Source organism: Heterocephalus glaber, unplaced genomic scaffold, assembly GCF_053883595.1.
Source record: "Heterocephalus glaber isolate CG9 unplaced genomic scaffold, H.glaber_assembly_v1.0 deba00001689, whole genome shotgun sequence".
NCBI lineage: Eukaryota > Metazoa > Chordata > Mammalia > Rodentia > Bathyergidae > Heterocephalus > Heterocephalus glaber.
In genome coordinates this window covers 8,459,667-8,479,946 of record NW_028258414.1, presented here as the reverse complement: position 1 = coordinate 8,479,946, position 20,280 = coordinate 8,459,667, and the positions used below count along the sequence as shown (strand labels likewise).

The window sequence follows — 20,280 nt, the reverse complement described above, 5'->3', positions numbered from 1 at the left end:
AGGAAGTATATTCCTAGCTTGAAAACCTACCTATATGACAACAGCAGGCTCATAAACATTTTAACTGATAGATTATATCAAAGCAGACAAAAGAAGGAACACTTCTCCCCTCATTTTAGGAACTCAACATTGTGCTAATCCTAAAACTGGATAAAGATAATAGAAGAAAAAAGTATGAACATAGATAGAAATTGTTTAACAAAACAAACTATTGGAAGTCAGATCTGGCAGGATGTAGAAAGTGGTTTTGTTATAGGGATGGCAGTGTTGGTTCAGCATTGGAAGATCCACCCCCAAAAGTCATCATTTAAACAGAGGAAAGGAAAAAGCCATATGATCCTGTCACTAGTTGGAGAAAAAGTATTGGACTAAATTCTACAGCTGTTCATGGTAAAAGCTATCAGGAGCCTAGAAGTAGAACAGAAACTTCTCAACAGATTAAAGACATGTACTCCATACTTTCAGCAAGAATGCCTTATATAAATGGAGAAGATGCAATGCTTTCTCCTTAAGGTGGGGAACAAGGGCAGATATGCTTACTCTTTATCTGTCCATTAAACTTTGAAACCTAGCCCCCACCAAAATAGTCTGGCAATAAAATGACACAACTAGGATAGGATTGGCAAGGTAGAAGCAAAATCTTTAAATGTAGATGAAATGATCATCTACAGAGCAAATACTAAGAAATCTCTAGGAGCCCCTAGAACTTGTACTTGAATTTAGCAGGATTAGAAAACACAAGGTATATATAAAAATTCAGGTCTGTGTATACTTGTTATAAATGAAGAATTGGATATTGAAATTTAAAAGTTATGTAGGAGTACAAAGGACCTAGAAAAGTTAAAAACAAAAACAAAAACAGTGTTGGAAGATGTTTAGTACCTACTTTTAAGACTTCCTCTAAAGCTACAGTCATCAAGGAAGTGTTGGTGTAAGGAAAGACATATAGATCATTGAAATAAAACAGAGAATCTAGAGATAGAACCACACATATATGGTCCACTGAGTTTTGAAAGATTATTTAACATTAGCATTTTATAGAATATAAGCTCAATTCAAGAGCCGAGGAAGAAATAGTGTTTTCGGCAAATGGCATTAGAACACCTGGTATCCGTATGTAAAAAATTAACCTCAACCCTTTTTTTCCATACATGAAAATAACTTGAAGGGGTCTATGAACTAAATAAGAAAGCCTAAAAGTATTAAACTTTAAGAAGAAATTATGAGGGAAAATATTTATGAATTCAGGGTAGGCAAGAACTACCTAGGATACAAAAAACATGATGTATAAAAGAAAAAGATTGAAAAGTGGGATTCCATCAAAATTTAGAACTTTAAATGACATCATTAAAATGAAAAGTAGTCCTTAAACAGACCATATTTACAATACATGTAACCTATGAGCAGAATATATAAAGAATTCTTAGAGCTCATTAATAGACAACCCAATTAAAATGTAGACATAAGAAGATGATAAATAGCCAGTATAGCACAAGGAATGGTGTGCAACTCTAGAATCAGAAAAATACTAATCAGTACAATAATAAGATTGAATTATACACTCATTAGGGAGATGAAGTTAAAAGTTTTAAAAGCCTTGTCATGACTTTTTCTTTTTGTTGGATTCTCCCCCTTTGCGTTTAATTTGTCACGCCCAGTGGATTCATTCTGCTGGGTTTCCTGGGGTTGTGATCCTCATTGTCTTTTCCTAGGGTATTGTCTAAAATTTTTTGGAGTGCCGGTTTGGTATTCATGAAGTTCCTGAGGTGCTCTTTGTCATGAAAGTATCTTATTTCTCCATCAATTTTGAAAGATAGTTTTGCAGGGTACATCAATCTGGGTTGGAGGCTGTTTTCCTTTAGGGCTTGAAATACATCACTCCAAGCTCTTCTTGCCTTGAGGGTTTGCATTGAGAAGTCTGCAGTGATTCTGATGGGCTTTCCTTTGTATGTGATTTGTTTCTTTCCTCTCACTGCTTGTAGAATTTTCTTCTTCTGTTGGGTTTCTGGAATCCTAACTATTATATGCCTATGTGTAGATTTTTTTTGATTAAGGCTAGCTGGAGTCCTATATGGCTCACTTATCTGTATGTCAAGTTCTTTTCCCCTCCTTGGGAAGTTTTCTGCCATCACTTCTGTGAAGAGTTTTTTTATGTCATCTGCACTCTCTCCTCTTTCTTCATTGACTCCAATCAGTCTTATGTTATTCTTCTTTCCATCATCTGGCAGCTGCTGGATTGATTTCTCGTGTTCCCTTACAATTTTAAAGCAATTTTTCTTTTCCTCCTCACTCATTGCAATCTTATCTTCTATATGTGAAATTCTATGCTCACATTGGTTCATTCTGCTGCGCAGACTTTTGATGGAATTTTTAATCTCTTGGAAATCTGTTTGCATCTGTTTTATGGATTCCATTTGTTTCCTATGTTGGGATTCCATCATGTTCCTCAGATCCTCTATTTTTTATCTGTGTCCTCTCTAGATTTATTAATCATGTCTTGCACCATGAGCAAAATCTTTGCTGTTATCTGAGTAATTATTTCTGATTTCATTTTTCCCCCATCCTCTTTTTTTGCCAGTTCAGAGAGTCCAGGTGGTTGAGTATCAGATTGTTCCATCTCATTTCCCTTTGGGGTTGCTGTAGGTGATCCAGAAGTCTGTTTTTGAGACTTGTTTACATGTCTTCTCATTTCCATGGGAAGGGGGTGCTTCTGGTGCCCACGCAGCTCACCTTCTCTGCCCTAGGAGCTTGGGATGGCAGTGGGGGAGCTTCCTTCCAGGTTCTGGGACCGGCTCAGCTTCTCTGCCCTAGGTGCTTGGGATGGCGGTGGGGGAGCTTCCTTCCGGGTGCTGGGACCGGCTCACCTTCTCTGCCCTGGGAGCCTGGGATGGCAGCAGGGGAGCTTCCTTCCAGGTGCTGCGACCAGCTGAGCTTCTCTGCCCTAGGAGCCTGGGATGGCAGCAGGGGAGCTTCCTTCCAGGTGCTGCAACCAGCTGAGCTTCTCTGCCCTAGGAGCCTGGGATGGCAGCGAGGGAGCTTGCTTCCAGGTGCTGGGACTGGCTGAGCTCTTAATTTTTTTCTTTTTTTTTTTTTGGTACCGGGGATCGAACTCAGGTCCTTGTGCTTGCACAGCCTGCGGTGAAACCACTGAGCTAAATCCCTGGGCCCAATGAAAATAGTTTTGACCTTATAGATCCTCCCTGAATGGGTCTTGGAAATGTTTAGTGGTCTGTGGGTCACCCTTTGATTTCTGCTATTCTGTCTACTTCAGGTAATTCAGGCAGATATGTGTTCTGTGGTATTCATTCCTCTTACCTTTTTTTCCCCAGATTGTGACTACCTTAATGGTAGACACTGATACCTTTATGCCTTTGTTTTGCATTTCCTGCCATATCCAGCGATATCTTATAAATAGTAAATAGTTAAAACATGTTTGTAAAATTAATAAATTTCTCTTCCAGCTTTATCCAGTTGAAGTAATCTCATGTCTAAAAACAAGATGATTTTGAAATAATGTTTAAAAGAAAAATAATACAGAAAGAGAACAACTTAATTCTTAAAACAGACAAAGTTTTTTTTTTTTTAGTATGGTTGCCTTTTCTTTAGTATTCAAAGCAAAACCCATTGATTTACTTTTTGTTTTGTTTTGTTTTTTTCATAAATGGGAATTGAACCTAGGGCCTTTGTACTGGACTGTATCCCCACCTACCCCCCTTTTTTCCTTTTTATTTTGAGATAGGGTCTCACTAAGTTCCCTAGGTGGGGCCCAAACTTATGAACCTCTTGCCTCAGCCTCCCAGAGTGTTGGGATTTCAGGAATACACCACCATGTCCAGCTTGATCTAGCTTTTTATCCATTTTAATCTGGGAAAAAATTACAAAATTAGTAATAGTATTTTAAACCTATTAATAGTTTATTATTCATCATTTTAAAGGATTTAAATTCTTATTTTTCTAGAGAACCTTCAGTGTTGTATCACTTCCAAAATATGAGCAATTGACTAAGAATAAATTGTTTGGGTAATATTCACATCATTATATCTTGTATAGTATGTTGTGTATTATCTGTGTAGACAGAGAAAAGTTCAAATGGCTTTTGAGGGATCAATAACAAACATTGAATGTGAGCAGCTATTAATGTGCAAAGTTATTAGGCTTTCAGACATGAAACTTTAATGGGCAAATGATTTTTGGTGTTTGTTTTTAGAGTATTAGGGATTTTGGACTTATAGGGCTTTTGACTTCACTTGGATTTCTGATCATATATTAACTTTTATAGTATATGGTGTTCACATTGGAATCACTTGGGATTTTGTTGTGTTTTTTTTAAGGCATATTTCTCATTTTATGCATAAAGTTCCTTTTCCATCTCCTCAGAGACCACGGATTTTAGTTCAGGTAAGACTTTCTTACTATGACTGCCATATGAATTATTAATGGATCAGTCAAAATGTAACATAAGAATAACAATTTTAAATGGGGAAAAATTGATCGAGATTTAAAGAGAACCAGATGCTATTTTATGTTGGGAGTTTGGGCCCTTAATGTTTTATTAACTTTCTCCCAGAAAGCTAATGTTTTTCCTTTAGAGAAAAGGTTGAAAAGTTAAAGTAGATAGAAGTACACATTTTGAACTCAGAGAAAGGGACAAAATTGGTTCTAGGTATTTGATAGTTTATGCCTTTGGCATTTACTTAATGAGTTAAATATATTAGAATGGACATGAGGAAAAGTTGTATGTTTCCATACATTGCATGAAGGAAGGAATGCCCATGTCTGTGATATGATGAAGAAGTTTAAAATGAATATAAATTATTTTCTGCATGTCTTCCCACTTAAATGCATCTTTTCTCTTTTGTTTATATTTATTTGTGCCCTTGATAATAAAAGTTGTCTGGTTAATCATTTATGAAGTGATTTATATAGAGAAAATATTTTCATATATTATCACTATATGTCCTTTACAGTGTTTATTGCAGCTCTTAGTGTAGTATCATTTAATAGTTGAACTTATTTGGCAAGTATTTATAAATTTGTGAAATTCTGCATGAATTTGGAAATGTAGATAAAATTAGTTGTTATTAAAAGAGATGAAATGTCTAGAAAATACCATTTTGATGACCTTTGAAATCAGTCATCTGCATATCCAATATGTCATCCTTGTTTTACCTCTTGGTATTTCATGCCAGACTGTATATTGTACACTCTGATTACATAGAGAAGATTTGTTTTATAGCAAAGCCTGGCAAACTTTTTCTGTTATGGACCTTATACTAAATATTTTAGTCTTTGCAGATCATCCAGTCTTTTAAATTTTTTAAATTTTTTTGGTATTGGGGGTCAAACTCAGGACCTTGCTCTTGTGAGGGAGGCACAGTGCCACTGAGCTAAATTCCCGGCCCAATCATCAAGTCTTTTTTGCAGCTGCTCAGCTCTGCTGTTACAGTGCAAAATCAGCTAGATAACACATAAGGAATGAGCATGGCTATATTCCAGTAAGAAGTGTTTACAAAGACAGGCAGCCTGTGGATTTGCACTATAGGCAGTAAGTTTGCTGAACCTGAGTTTATGCTATTAAATGAATAATTTAGTCTTTTAATGTAAATTTGTTAAAATTGCATCAGAGGACAGAAAAAAAGAAATAGACTTTAGAGTAAAAAGATATTAGGAGGGGTCAGAAGTCAAAATATATTTTCCATTATCTTCAGAAATTATATTAACTTTTTATACTGGTAAACTAGGAAACTTCATGGACATCATTAATATCTATATGTATTTACCAAAAAGTGGTATTCTTAAAATTTGTCTTAATAAATTTTTTAAATGTAAAAGATAAGATTCATCTTTATGTTTCAAACACTTTATTTTAAATCTTCCAGTTATCACCACATGATAATTTGATTCTCAGTCAGCCTGTTTCTTCACCTCTTCCACTGAGGCAAGTAAAACTTCATTTCTGTTTATGTTCCTTTAGATATAGTGTGAACTCAAGTAACGTTAAAATATATTCTCTTTCCTAGCAAAAATTTCAAATGTCAATGAAAATACTTCTCATTTAACTATTTCTTAGTTAAGTTCCTTTTACTTAATGTTTACTTACAGTTTTTGAAGAAAAAAGAAAAACTTTTTATAGTAGTGTTTGATATTTTGTATATCCTTATCATCTAGCACTTACTATTACATAAATTAACATATGTAGATTATGAAAAGAATTTTTTAGCTTTAATTATCCTCTGAAGACCATTTGAGAACAATTTTAAATTTAATATAAAATGGGAAAAATAGTTATAATTATTAAACAGAACAGAGCAATGTATTTCCTCATTGTAAAAGTTCAGAGTGGGGCCAGGGATTTAGCTCAGTGGTTCCGGTGCCTGCCTCGCAAGCACAAGGACTCAAGTTCGATTCCTGGTACCAAAAAAAAAAAAGTTCAGAGAAATTGTTTTCTCTACAGTATCATTTCTTGAGATTTAATTAGTTGTGTAATTTTTCTGACAGAAATAGTTACAATGTGATTAAGCTGTTATGCAGCACATAGCTAAGGGAGACCAGGTGCCATCTTTGACATTAATTTTGTAAGAATTGCAGCTTATTTCATCACTAGCTCTCAGCTCAGGGTGACCAATATTTTCTTAACCTTTGAGCTGAAAATAAACTAGAAAATTGATTATAAACACTGATTCTGACTTAACCCCCATGACTTCATTTAGGTAACAGCTTTATTCCACATATCATATAATTCATTCAGTTAAAGTATAAAATCCAGTGGCTGTATTCACAGTTTTGTAGCTATCACTGTTACAACTTTCGGAGCATTTCATTACCCTAAAAACACCCTGTACACTTCAGCAGTTAACTTCCTTCATTCTTTCCATCTTTCCATACATGCATGCACACTTACCCCTATCTAGGCCTAGGCAACCACTGATCTACTTTTTTGCTGTATAGATTTACCTATTTTGGACACTTCATATAAATGGAATCAAGATATGCATGGCTTTCATATTCCTGCCTTCTTTCACTTAGCATGTCTCCAAGGTTTATCCATGACATAGCATGTGTCGTTACTTCACTCCTTTTTATTGCTAGCTAATGTTCTATTATGACATTATATTTTATTTATCCATTCATCAATTGGGAGATTTTGACATTTTGGCTACTGCTATTAATGCTGCTGTGAATCCACACAACTTTTTTGTGGACATAGATTTTCATTTCTCTAAGAAAATTTTATTAGCTTTGCTTTATCATAAAAATTAATCAAATGAAGCCAGTTATTTAGCACTATAGGCAAAATACTACTTGGCTTACTAAATTACTTTTATCAACCCAGTATTTTGTTACCATATAAGATATCTAAGTTTATTGTTTTATTAATTTGCACTGTATGTATACTTCATCAGTTTGTACCTCTTGATTTTCTGTATTATTATTACAGTAATATTGTCTGTTCATAAATCCAGATTTTTTTGTGGTGTTCAGGTTTGGACTCAGGAAATGCTGAGCTACATCCCCAGTTCTTCTTATTTTTTATTTTAAGACAGGATCTCACAAAATTGTGCAGGCTGACCTTGAACTTGCAATCCTTGTGCTCCCAAGTAGATGGAATTTCAGGTGTGCCACAATGCCTAGCTCATAAATCCAAATTTTAATATGTGTATTTACCTTAAGGGAGGTGGACCTCTAAGTCACAGTTTTTCTCATAATTACACCAGAAGATGTGCCATGTTCAAAAAACTTACCTTAAAGAATTTGCTTTCAACTAAAGCATACCTTTTAATAATTTGATACTTTATTCATTTAGACCTTATGTACCAAGCAAATATTTTTATATAAAATGAAGCAGATTACTTTTCATTTTCTATATTAAATGGATTTTAGAGGAATGAATGATTTTGAAACCTCATTGTTTTCAAAGTGTTTTTGATGCTGTGTTTTCTCTGCATAAGGGCAGTAATCATTTAAAGTTAAGTATATAACATAGATCACACCCTAATAATGAACTCAAATCTTGTTACTTTAGATGTGAGTTGTCTAGATACTTATTTCTTAATAATATATTTTTGTTTGATTGACAGTGGTGGCAAGTTTTCAACACTACTTCAGAATCTAGGTCCTGAAAATGCTGTGACACTGCTTGTGTTTGCGGTAACAGAACATAAAATTCTTATCCATTCCTTACGGCCTTCTGTGCTTACTAGTGTGACAGAGGCATTAGTATCTGTGAGTGTCCTCATTTCTTCTTTACATCAATTTTAAAACTATTCTAATGTTAATTTCAAGGAGTAATGAATTTGTATGTTGAGTAGTTTTAATTTCCATACCTTTTAGTTATAATTGTTTAATTCATTATCAAGCATTAGACTAGTAATATTTAAATTTTTATGTGTGCAGTTTTTTGGTGATAAATTATTCTTCATTGTCAAAAAGCTAAATATTCTTCTACCCTTTGTTTATCCAAGATGATTTTCCCTTTCCACTGGCCATGCCCATATGTTCCTCTCTGCCCACTGGCCTTAGCAGATGTCTTGAGTGCACCATGTCCGTTCATAGTGGGGATTGACTCAAGATACTTTGATCTCTATGATCCTCCGCCAGATGTCAGTTGTGTTGACCTAGATACCAACACCATTTCTCAGTAAGTACATTTCAGTGATTCTACACCTACTAATGACAACTTCACAGTAGTTATGATAGTTTATGATTGCTAAGCAGGATTCTTTTGAGAAATATTTTTCCTTTGTATTTGGGGTTATTGCTATCTTTCTATCAGCTCTTACTATGTTTCAGTAGAGTAGATTTAGGATATTAGAGGTTTTATTGGAAAGGAAATACATCTTTAATCCTCAGGCTTTAAATATTTAGGAAACATTATAATCATGCTTGATTAGAAACTTAGCAGAAAGGAAATTAAAGGTAGAAACAGAAAAAAGTTTATTTCCCTTTTGTCAGATGAATGTGGATAAAATCACCAATTCAATTAAAAACCTATTCCTTGATTAATATTTCAGTCTTATTTTGGGTTGTGTGTAATAGTGTCACAATACATACATCACAGGAAAAATAATGTAATATTTTAGAATTTTAAAATAAACTCTAAATTATATGTAATTTGTCACCTTATAGTCTAGGAATGTAAAGATTCTATTAGTTTCCCTGTCTTCTTATTGGAATAATATTTAAGTTGTAGCTATTGGGTTATATTCTTATAGATTTTTAAAAATAATTTGTTTCTTTTTATCCAATACTTTAAATTTTGCTGTACTTCAGCCATGCAGGGAAGGAGAATTTGATGTAACAACTTGCACTCATAGGACATACTTAAAATAACTGTGATTTAGTCTTATCTGTAAAGCCCAAAAGCAAATATAGCTTTTCCACTTAATAAAGTAGATGTGTAATAGTTTTATCTTATCTATTTATCTGTCAATCTTGGTGCTGGAGATTAAAACCAGGGCTTCACACATGGTTATCATGTGCTATACCACTGAGCTGTAGTCCCAATCTCTCCGTTTTTAAATAATAGTTTTTCATTTTAAAGCATTCAATTTAATTCCTAAGTTTTAGGTTAATTTTCAGTGTTTGTCATATGTCAAAACTTCAAGTAAAAAAAAAAGTAGAAAAATTTAGAAAAAATTAATATTCTGTTATGAAGCTTGTATGCTATCAAGAAAACTTTTTTTAAGAAAATTTTTATTCATAGAGGGACTAACCAAGAAAATGTATTTTATGCATAAAAGCCATTTTATTAAGTCAATGGAGTTTTTTACCAATAACATTTCACTTTACTAGGAATATTTAATTTTTTAAAATATTAAAGTAATAGCTCTTTTCTTTCTTAGTTGTTAAATATTACATAATATAGTATTTTATAAAATTAAAACTAAGGGTGGTAAATGAATATATACTATGTTTATTACAGTAGTATATTGTATTTCCCATGTTCTTTCTTTGAATTTGTTAAAAGAATTTTTTTCTTCCTTCTTAACTATTTTCCTTATTTTTATTACTAATGAATTTAAAAATCAAACAAAAATGAGTTTGCATTCATGAATATTTCTTCTTCTTAATATTATCATGCTTTAGCCAAGGATTTAGCTCAGTGGCACTTCACCTACCTTGCAAGCTCTAGGTCCTGGGTTCGATCCCTGGTACCAGAAAAAAAAAATTTATCACGCTTTAAAACTGTGGTAGGACTACTAATGAACTACAGCCTTCTACTGGAAAAAAATCCAATGAAAGAATTTTTAGTTACTTTTCTCTTTCTATCTTAGATACATTCTATGCAGAGTATGTTCTGAATATCAAGAAGTATCTGAAGATGGGGAAGAATTAGTATCTAATATGTATTAGGCATAAAGTTGCATTTATAGCTTAGATTATCCCATTTTATTGTCTGTACTCTGGAATATAGTTTTTATTAATTCCTCTGACAGATAAAGAAACCAAAGCTTAGATTTTTAAGCAGTTTATCGCAGAGCTTATTCTGTCAGAACTGGATTCTGAAGTTATCATTGTCTCACTCTATAACTAAACCTTCTGTCATTAATTATTGGATTACTGTGTAATAGTAATATGGTAGAGCCAGGGATTTAGCTCAGTGGTTCCGGCACCTGGCTCGCAAGCATAAGGACCCGAGTTCGATCCCAGTACCAATAAATAAATAAATAAATAAATTTTAAAAATAGTAGTATGGTAAAGGAACACCATATGAATGAAGGTGCAAATGGCTATGGCACATGAAAACTTAGATACTAGATAAAACTACCTAGCCACGTTTTACAGTGACAATATCAAGGGCAAGAGGAGAAAAGTATGTGAGTGAATGACAGTAATTATAGATACTAATCATGTGATACTAAGGTATTTTTTAATTTATATCATAAATATATCTCAAGTGGCTCCCTTTACTAGTCACTGGGAATAAAATGGCAAATCAAATATACTCCTTTCTCATAAATTGCTTCATAATCTACTCTAGCAAGACAAGTGTGCATTCATTGAATCCTACAACACACTGGGAGTCCTGTTCACAAAGTCTTATCAAAACAGTGATGTAAAAGGTGTCTCCACCTTGCATTCTCACCTTAACATGGTTTTCCACGCTCTTAGTCACATTATAAATATAATACCATCTTCACAGTAGAACTATAGGGTAAGCTCCAGGGCAGATATTCTTTGTTGGCTTAAACTTTCCTGTCCACTCTTTCTTTGTTTAGTTTTCAACGTGATTATTTGTCCTTTTTGTTCTAGAGCAGTGTAGGGAACATTAAGAAGAGGAAAAGGTAATAAAAAAGCTCAGCCAAATCCTACTACTACTCATCTACACTACATTTGGTAGTTAGAACTTGAGTAAATCACTCAAAAATCACTTTTCTTCTCATTTTCTCTATATTTTTCCATTTTTCTAAAATGAGTATTCATTGTTTTTGAAATTGAGAAAAAAATTAATAGATAAGAAGTGGGCCCAACAAAGCAATAGTTAAGTTCACATTATAGTGCTTTATGCTCTTTCTTCTTCTACCCCCATATGTAGTTTAGAGAACAACTGTGTTGTAGTATCTGTGATAGAGGAGATTATCAGAGCCTGTCCTAGAAATCCAATATCACTTTCTTTTTTTTTTTTTTTTGGTTTTACTAAAAATATACTTTATTGCACTTGTTAAACTGATGAATGTTAACAGTATATATTTTTAAAACATTTTAATAGTCATTTATCTATATACTATTTTTTTAACTTTATGCTTTAATATCAAAACTTCATCCAATTAAGACAGGGTAAAAACAATGTTAAGAATGCTGAACAACTGGAAATGCTCACGCACTGCTAGGATGAGTGTAAACAAGCAGTATTTACTAAGGCTACATAGATACACCTTGTGACCCAGCAAGCCAACCCGTGTGTATTCCCAACAGGACTAGGGGATGTTCTTAGCAGCATTATTTCTAACAGCCCCAAACTGAGAACAATTTAAACGTTCATTAATCTTACAATGGATAAACCATTCTATATTCACACAAATACTACAGAGCAATGAAAATGAACTGCTACATACACCAACAAAGATACTTTATAAAGCCTGAAAAATAGGCTAAAACTAATCTTTGGTAACAGATGAAAATAGTTGTGCTCTTGGGGACGGTGAGCATGGTGGGCACTGGCCAGAAAAAGGCAAGCACAGGGAAGTCTCCCTGAGCAAGACAAAGGTTTTAATTTTTAAGTCACACAGGTAAACACTATGCAAATTTACTCTGACTTTATTCAGACTTGTGCACCTTACCACGTACAAATTATATTCCAACAAAGAAAAAGGACAACTGAACAACTAAGGTTCTGCCAAATAGTACAGCTATGGGCAAGAAGTAAATGGATACAAATATCTTTGTCCCTTTGCTGGAACACAGAAATGAGCGATTGCGTTTGCAAAAAGAATAAATTTTTAAGTGCATAAATGGTATTCCTTTTATTATAATGGTTTTCAATTTTGGCTGAAGGTTTGAAATACTGTTTGGCAGATATTTTTGACTCCCCATGAACTAGGCAACTTTGTTATGCTACACATACCAGTTAATTGCCAGCACTCAGCTTTAACCATTCATTTTGCTAAATACAGTACTAAGTAGAAAATTAAACTGGATATGGAATGTGGCCTACAGAATTATAATGGCTATTGTCATTAGTAATACTCCAAAATAAATTTACTTAGTTTACTATTTTATCTATTTTCACCTAAAATCTGCTGCCAGCTCTAGTAAGGGTGAAACAGAAAAACTCTTTGAAATATAGAAAATTTATTTCCTAAGCTTTTGGAAAAAATTAGAAGGACAAAAACCTTGAATACTCTAAAAGAACTTCTCCACTTTGCACTCCAAATTGTTTTTGGTAAGTTTGACACTGTGAAGATGAACATCAGTCCAGGGAAATATGTTTTAATACTATTACTTAAAGAAATATTCAACTTAACCAAATACTTGACAAGATTCCTAATAGAAATTGTACAAATAAAAAGATTAACACATGTAAAGATCTTCAAGAGCAAGAAAAAATAAAAGTACTTAAAATTATCCATGCAGAATAAACCCTGGCCTACAGTGCAAGTAAGGCAAGAGTGAATGTAGCACTCTGACATGTAAAAAAAATTTTTATTTAAAAAAAATGGGGCTTATGTTGCTCAGGCTGATCTCAAACTCCCATCTCAGCCTCCTGAGTAGCTGGAACCATAGGAGTGCCACCATGCCCAGCTGGAGAAGTAAATACTGTTAACTACAATCTCCCATATGTATAAATAAAATAGAACATTTGTGCTGGTGTGTGAACTAGATCCTAACCTTCAGACTTAGTGTCAACCAGAACTTCTCTACCAGCTGGCCATTTATTTGTGAGACAATACAGGCAGCAGGTGAGATTTGTTTTTCAGACTTTTCAGCCTCTAACACTGATGGCACTACCTTCCAGGCACTGGTCTAGGTGCTCGTTAATCTGTGACTCCACAACGTCAGTCTGACACACTGGACAGCTGACCAGCTGACTCTGACTGCGTAAGCTGCTGGAACTCTGAGTTGTAGCTGTAAAGTGTGAACTACTATTTGGCTCACTCCTATCACTTTGTAGTTGCTCTTTCTTCATAAAGGTGTCAAAAATGCTTTTGTCTTCTAGCCTGGGTCGTTTGCCTGGGAACTTGTCTTTGGACCCATGTCCATACTGGGGTGCAGTTACAGATGCCGAGGCCATCACTTGGGAGGGACTTCTCAGGGATGTCTTAGAAGATGGTACCTTCCTTCAAGACCTAGAAGAGACTGAGTGTTTAGTGATGTCACGAATGGTTCCATTTTTCAATTGGGATCCGTTCACACTTCTGAAAGCCTTTTGGTTGGCAACTGAGACTCTGGGAAAGTAGGTGCTTAGGACACTTTGGTGTACAGGAGGGACTCGATGAGATTTTTCACTTGAACCATTCTGTTTGAATTTCACCTCGGTGGTAGAATCAGGTCTTATAGCACCTGCTGAATTGTCCTGACTTGAAAGATCGTGGGATTCATTGATGGCACGTGAGGCAATCGATTTCCCAGATGAAGATGGATTCCTCACCTCTTCCAGCATATACCCTTTCTCACTGAAAGGGATTAGCGGTCGAGCCTCACTTCTGTTGGGCTTATCTTTATTCTCCACTGTTGATATAGGCTGCTTTGTCTTTCCTTTTGCGGAGTAATTTTCTGGTTCCTTGATTTTTAATTGCCTCCACAGGCTTTCTGGTGCTCAGCCCACCAGGAGTCATGTGCAGAGGGTGCCCTGTTGGTGGCACGTTTCACATAGCCGCAATATGGCTGTTTGTGCTGATATGGCCCATTGCAGCGCCACCAGTGTCGGCGGTACTCCTCCACCTCATTGTGAAATGTGTGGTATATGGTAATATTGGCTCCAGTCAGGCGATTGATTCGATGCCTATGTTTACAAAACTCTGGACCATGTCCTTGCCGGTCTTTATCATTATTAGTGATAAATAAATAGGCATGTAACATTTCATGCAAGAGAGTCTCTACAAGATCTTTTCTTGGTCTGAACTTTAAAAGGGGTTCACTGACACGGATGGAACACATTCCGCCACTGCCTTCATGGCTGCAAATCCCAGCACACAGTGTCATGCGCGGGCTCCACTTCACTTCCACGGCCTCCAGCCGGCCCCAGAAAAAGCTGTCGTTGAACTGCACGAATAGGCCCTGCAGGTTCGGGGTGGGGTCCACCAGTTCCCAAGACGCGTCCACCAGCGACAGGGTCTCCCGCGCTGCGCGCTTGGCGGCCCGCACATCCCACTCTTCCTGCAGCCGCAGCGCGACCATCAGGTTCTCATCCATCGCGCTGCCAGTTCCCTTCACACCCTCGACTACACCGGCTTCAAGAGACCTCGGGCCCCCCTTCTGGGCGAGCGCGGGCTCGTCCGGAACATCAGCACTAGGATGCGGGGCCTTCGCAGCGAAAGGTAGCACAACACCAACTGCAGGCAGTGGCTGGGTAGGGTCTCACAAAACCGGCTACCGCCTTTACTCCTCACTGATAGTCTCACGCCCTACGTCACGCTCCGGCTAGGCGCAGATCCCAGCCGGCTCCTAGTTCCACAGGGATGCGCACGCGCCTTAGTCCATTACCGTTTCCTCGCTGGTGTCACAACCGTGCTCAAGTCCAGCGCAGGCGCAGTGTGCGACTCCCCCATTATCACTTTCTAGCAGGTATCTTCTTTTAAAGTTATAAAAGTATTGCTGAATGTTATCTTTTAAAGTGACTTAATTTTACAAATTATTTCTTTTCTCAAAGAAACAAAAATAATTTTTTACCTCTAGAAAACTAGGAAACTGTGTAAGTACACCAAAATATTTTGAACTCTATGGATCATAATTTTATTGAAAGTTTTCTACACTATATGTTTTTCTTATAATATATAAGAAAAAATTTTATGCTCAGGTTTTTCCAGTATTATCTAAACATTCTTAAGATTAAAATTAATGTTCATCACTTTAAGCTTTTTTAAATTAGGAAGATGGTTTAATATTGGAGACAAGCAAAAAAATGCATCGCTGAATAATATACCATATATTACAAAAATAAGTTTGACTGTTTCAACTGCATGGTCATCTTCACAATGAGGACAGAAGAATCAGAAAAAATTTTGGTCTGAACAGCAAAGAAGCAAACCCCTAAAGCTTAACCAATACATTTATTCACTGGAATTGACTATTTCTAAATCTAATTACTTTATTGTATAACAGCACAATACAGAATAAAAAGTGAAACTTACCACTGCATTTTAAAACAAAAATCTAATATTAGATGCAAGCAAAGGGAAAAAAAGAAATTAAATCTGATGATAATTAGCGTGATTTCAGTGCAGGTGTAATATATTCAATAACAACATAATTGTTAATTTTGTACTATATTTAATAAAAGGTTCTACCCTTGCCTAAGTTAATTTCCAAGTACTCAGCATCCCAATTTACCCCTGTAGGATTTTCCTCATTAACTTGAATATTCTGTACATGTTTCATTTTTTCGATTTAATGTGTTTTCTCTTTCTTCTTCTGTTTTTTGGTACCAGGGATTGAACTTGGGTCCTTGCTCTTGCGCAGCAGGTGGCGAAACCACTGAGCTAAATCCCAGCCCTCTCTTTGTCCTTTTTAAAATTTAGCAGATACATATTTTCCCTCAAAGTCTATGTTACAAATATATTGCCCTTGTCATTTTATCTCAGAACTGGTGAAAAGAAGAATGTAGCCTGGAAGATTCTTCCAAAGAAGCCATGTAAAAATCTGATGAACACACTGAATAATTTGCACCAGCAGCTTGCTAAATGTAAGTAGATAGCTTAAAGGGTAAAATTTAATATGAGAAAGGGATTTGTGTTACTTACGAAAGAATTTATCTGAAGGAAAATGTTTTTATAATATTTAAGGCAAATGAGCATTAAAACAAAATTTGTTGGAAGCTGAATGGGAGATTGCAAAATAAGTATTTTGCATCCACCAAATTTTCAAAGAACCATCTTAGAATAATAAAACTCAGAAGTATATTAAGGTGGTTGTTTTGCTTAATTCTACCATTATTGAAATAACATGGAAAAAATAAAAGGTTTCATTGTATGTTTACGTCATACATACGATTAAATTAGTTTTGAAAATCTAAGTGAAATGGTTTGAACTACATTAGGAAAGGGTGATGATTTCAGTGGGGCAAGAGGTAGCTCAGGTTTTTCACCATCAGTGTCTCAATCCTGTTCTCACTTCAGGTAGTTTGAAGAAAAGTTTGCTAAAAGCTTGAAGAAATTAAAATTAAAATTGATTAGGATATGAAGTATTTCAGAAAGAATTATATAAAGAATATAATTTGATAGCAATCTAGAATTACTAATAAAAACAGTTAAGCCTTTATTTCTTTATCTGATTCTCTTGGTATTATAACCGAGGCTCATTCAGAGTCTATAATTTAATACTGATTTTTCCCTGGGAACTTCATGCTGAGCTACATCCCCATCCTTTCTCAATTTTTAGAATTTGGAGACAGGGTATCACTTACTAAGTTGCCCACACTAGGTTCAAAGTTTCAGTCCTTTTGCCTCAGCTTCCCAGAGTGCTGGGATTACAGATATGTGCTGCCATGCCCAGCTAATCTAGTCTAATACAGTACTTATTTTTGTGACACGTGGTCAGTAGTGATGTAGCAATTTGTAAGGTTCTCATTTGTTACTGAAACAAACATAGGAAGTGGCCTACACCTTTGAGGGTTCAACATATTTATAGTATAGTTAGAAATGGAATGGAAAAAGACAGTGTTTACAAAGTAAATTTGATAACAAGTAGATAATTCCATGGTAGCTCAAAAATACTGGGATATTTTTGATTATGCATAACTGTAATCCCAGCTACTGGGGAGACTGAGTCAAGAGGATTGCATATTTGAGACCAGCCTGGGAAACTTAGTGAGACCCTATCTCAAAATAACATTTTTGAAAAGACTGGGGAGGCAGCTCAAGGCCCTGGATTCAGTGCCCAGTTTTTGTTTTTGTTTTTATTTTTAAGTATTGAGATGTGGAAAAAAATGATACCAGTATAACAAGATTTTATTTTATGAAACAAATTATATATTTAGTAGCTTTCTAGAAGTACTTGTACTTTTGAAAAACTGACAAGTTCAGCAGCTATTGTAGCAATATTTAAGTATTTAAAATCAAAGAAGTACCCCATTCAGCTCTAGTAAAGGGCAGAATCTTAAAGGTTAAAACTATAGACACTTAAATAATATAGTACTAGTACTTGAGTGTTGCATTAGTTTGTATCTAAGAGCACTTTCACATACATTCTTCTTTTATAGTTACAAGTGTGAGGGTAAATGTTGAGGGAAGTGAAGTAGCTTGTCACAGATCAGTTAGCCAGGATGATGCTAGGATCAAGACGTAGGCCTTCTGGTTCCAAAGCCATGTTCTTTTTTTTTTTTTTAAGTTTATTGGTACATTTTAGGTATAAAATACATTTACGTACATCATTGGGATCTTGTACCATTACATGACTATCTTGGTTCTTATTTTTTTCCCCTTCCCCTGCCCTCCCTTCACCCCCTCCACCCTTCCCTATTTGCAAAGACTTTGTTTCCATTTTTTTCCTTTTCTCATGTTTTTTCTTTTTGCTTCTTTCTTTCCCCCTACCCCTCCCACTTCCCCTGCTCCTTTAGACCTTTACATCCTATTACACAATATAAATTATACATTTTTTAAATTACAATATCAAGATCTAGGAGACATTACCACAGATTTTACAGAATTTAAAAGGATATAGAAAACATATTTCAAAAATCTGTTTTGAAATAAATTTGACAACTTCTGAGAAGTACCTTGGAAGACAAATTAATGAAACTAACTCTGAAGGAAAGATAAAATTTGAGTAGCACCTATTAAAGAAAGTATATTCCTAGCTTGAAAACCTACCTATATGACAACAGGCTTGTATACATTTTAACTGATAAATTATATCAAACATTTAAAGCAGAAAAAAAAAAGGAACACTTCTCCCCTCATTTTAGGAAATCAACATTGTGCTAAGCCTAAAACTGGATGAAGATAATAGAAGAAAAAAATATGAACATAGATAGAAATTTGTTTAACAAAAAAAACTATTAGAAGTCAGATCTGGCAGTATGTAGAAAGTGGTTTTGTTATAGGGATGGCAGTGTTGGTTCAGCATTGGAAGATCCACCCCCAAAAGTCATCATTTAAACAGGAAAGGAAAAAGCCATATGATCCTGTCACTAGTTGGAGAGAAAGTATTGGACTAAATTCTACAGCCGTTCATGGTAAAAGCTATCAGGAGACTAGAAGTAGAACAGAACCTTCTCAACAGATTACAGACATGTACTCCATACTTCCAGCAAAAATGCCTTATATGAATGGAGAAGATACAATGCTTTCTCCCTAAGGTGGGGAACGAGGGCAGATATGCTTACTCTTCATCTGTCCATTAAACTTTGAAACATCATAGGCCCAAACCAAAATAGTCTGGCAATAAAATGACACAATTAGGATAGGATTGGCACGGCAAAAGCAAAATCTTTGTATGTAGATGAAATGATCATCTACAGAGAAAGTACTAAGAAATCCCTAGGAGTCTCGAGAACTTGTATTTGAATTTAGCAGGATTAGAAAACACAAGGTATATATAAAAATTCAGGTCTATGTATACTTGCCATAAATGAAGAATTGGATATTAAAATTCAGAAGTTATGTAGGAGTACAAAGGACCTAGAAAAGTGAAAGAAAAAAAAAACAGTGTTGGAAGATGTTTAGTACCTACTTTTAAGACTTCCTCTAAAGCTACAGTAATCAAGGCAGTGTTGGTGTAAGGAAAGACATATAGATCATTGGAATAAAACAGTCTAGAAATAGAACCACACATATATGGTCCACTGAGTTTTGAAAGATTATTTAACATTAACATTTTATAGAATATAAACTCAATTCAAGAGCCGAGGAAGAGATAGTGTTTTCAGCAAATGACACTAGAACACCTGGTATCCGTATATAAAAAATTAACCTCAACCCTTTATTTCCATACATAAAAATAACTTGAAAGGATCTATGAACCTAAATATGAAAGCCTAAAAGTATAAAATTTTAAGAAAAAATTATAAGGGAAACTATGAATTTAGGGTAGGCAAGAACTTCCTAGGATACAAACAACATGATATATAAAAGAAAAAATTTGACAAATGAGATTCCATCAAAATTTAGAACTTTAAATGACATCATTAAAATGAAAAGTAGTCCTTAAACAGACCATATTTACAATGCATATGACCTATAATCAGAGTATATAAAGAACTCTTAGCTCGTTAATAGACAACCCAATTAAAATGTAGACACAAGAAGATGATAAATAGCCAGTACAGCACAAGGAAAGGTGTGCAACACTAGAATCAGAAAAATACTAATCATAAACAATAACAAGATTGAATTATACCCATTAGGGAGATGAAGTTAAAAGTTTGAAAAGCCTTGTCATGACTTTTTCTTTTTGTTGGATTCTCCCCCTTTGCATTTAGTTTGTCACACCCAGTGGATTCATTCTGCTGGGTTTCCTGGGGTTGTGATCCTCATTGTCTTTTTCCTAGGATATTGTCTAAAATTTTTTGGAGTGCCGGTTTGCTATTCATGAAGCTCCTAAGGTGCTCTTTATCATGAAAGTATCTTATTTCTCCATCAATTTTGAAAGATAGTTTTGCAGGGTACATCATTCTGGGTTGGA

General features: G+C 35.0%; 1 protein-coding gene and 1 pseudogene across 11 annotated transcripts in view; one reads left to right on the top strand and one right to left on the bottom strand.

Annotated features, from left to right (window-relative positions):
* Dennd4a (DENN domain containing 4A) overlaps nt 1–20,280 on the top strand; it is a 141,165-nt gene that overhangs the window by 55,324 nt on the left and 65,561 nt on the right. For all 11 annotated transcript variants that reach the window (XM_087199085.1, XM_087199084.1, XM_087199083.1 and 8 more), the window contains 5 exons: nt 4,332–4,398; nt 5,880–5,938; nt 8,079–8,223; nt 8,463–8,638; nt 16,242–16,342. In XM_087199085.1, coding sequence (XP_087055211.1) covers nt 4,332–4,398; nt 5,880–5,938; nt 8,079–8,223; nt 8,463–8,638; nt 16,242–16,342 — 548 coding nt within the window. The remainder of the gene's footprint in view (nt 1–4,331; nt 4,399–5,879; nt 5,939–8,078; nt 8,224–8,462; nt 8,639–16,241; nt 16,343–20,280) is intronic.
* Nucleotides 12,715–15,125, bottom strand: LOC106010326 (DNA-dependent metalloprotease SPRTN pseudogene; annotated as a pseudogene).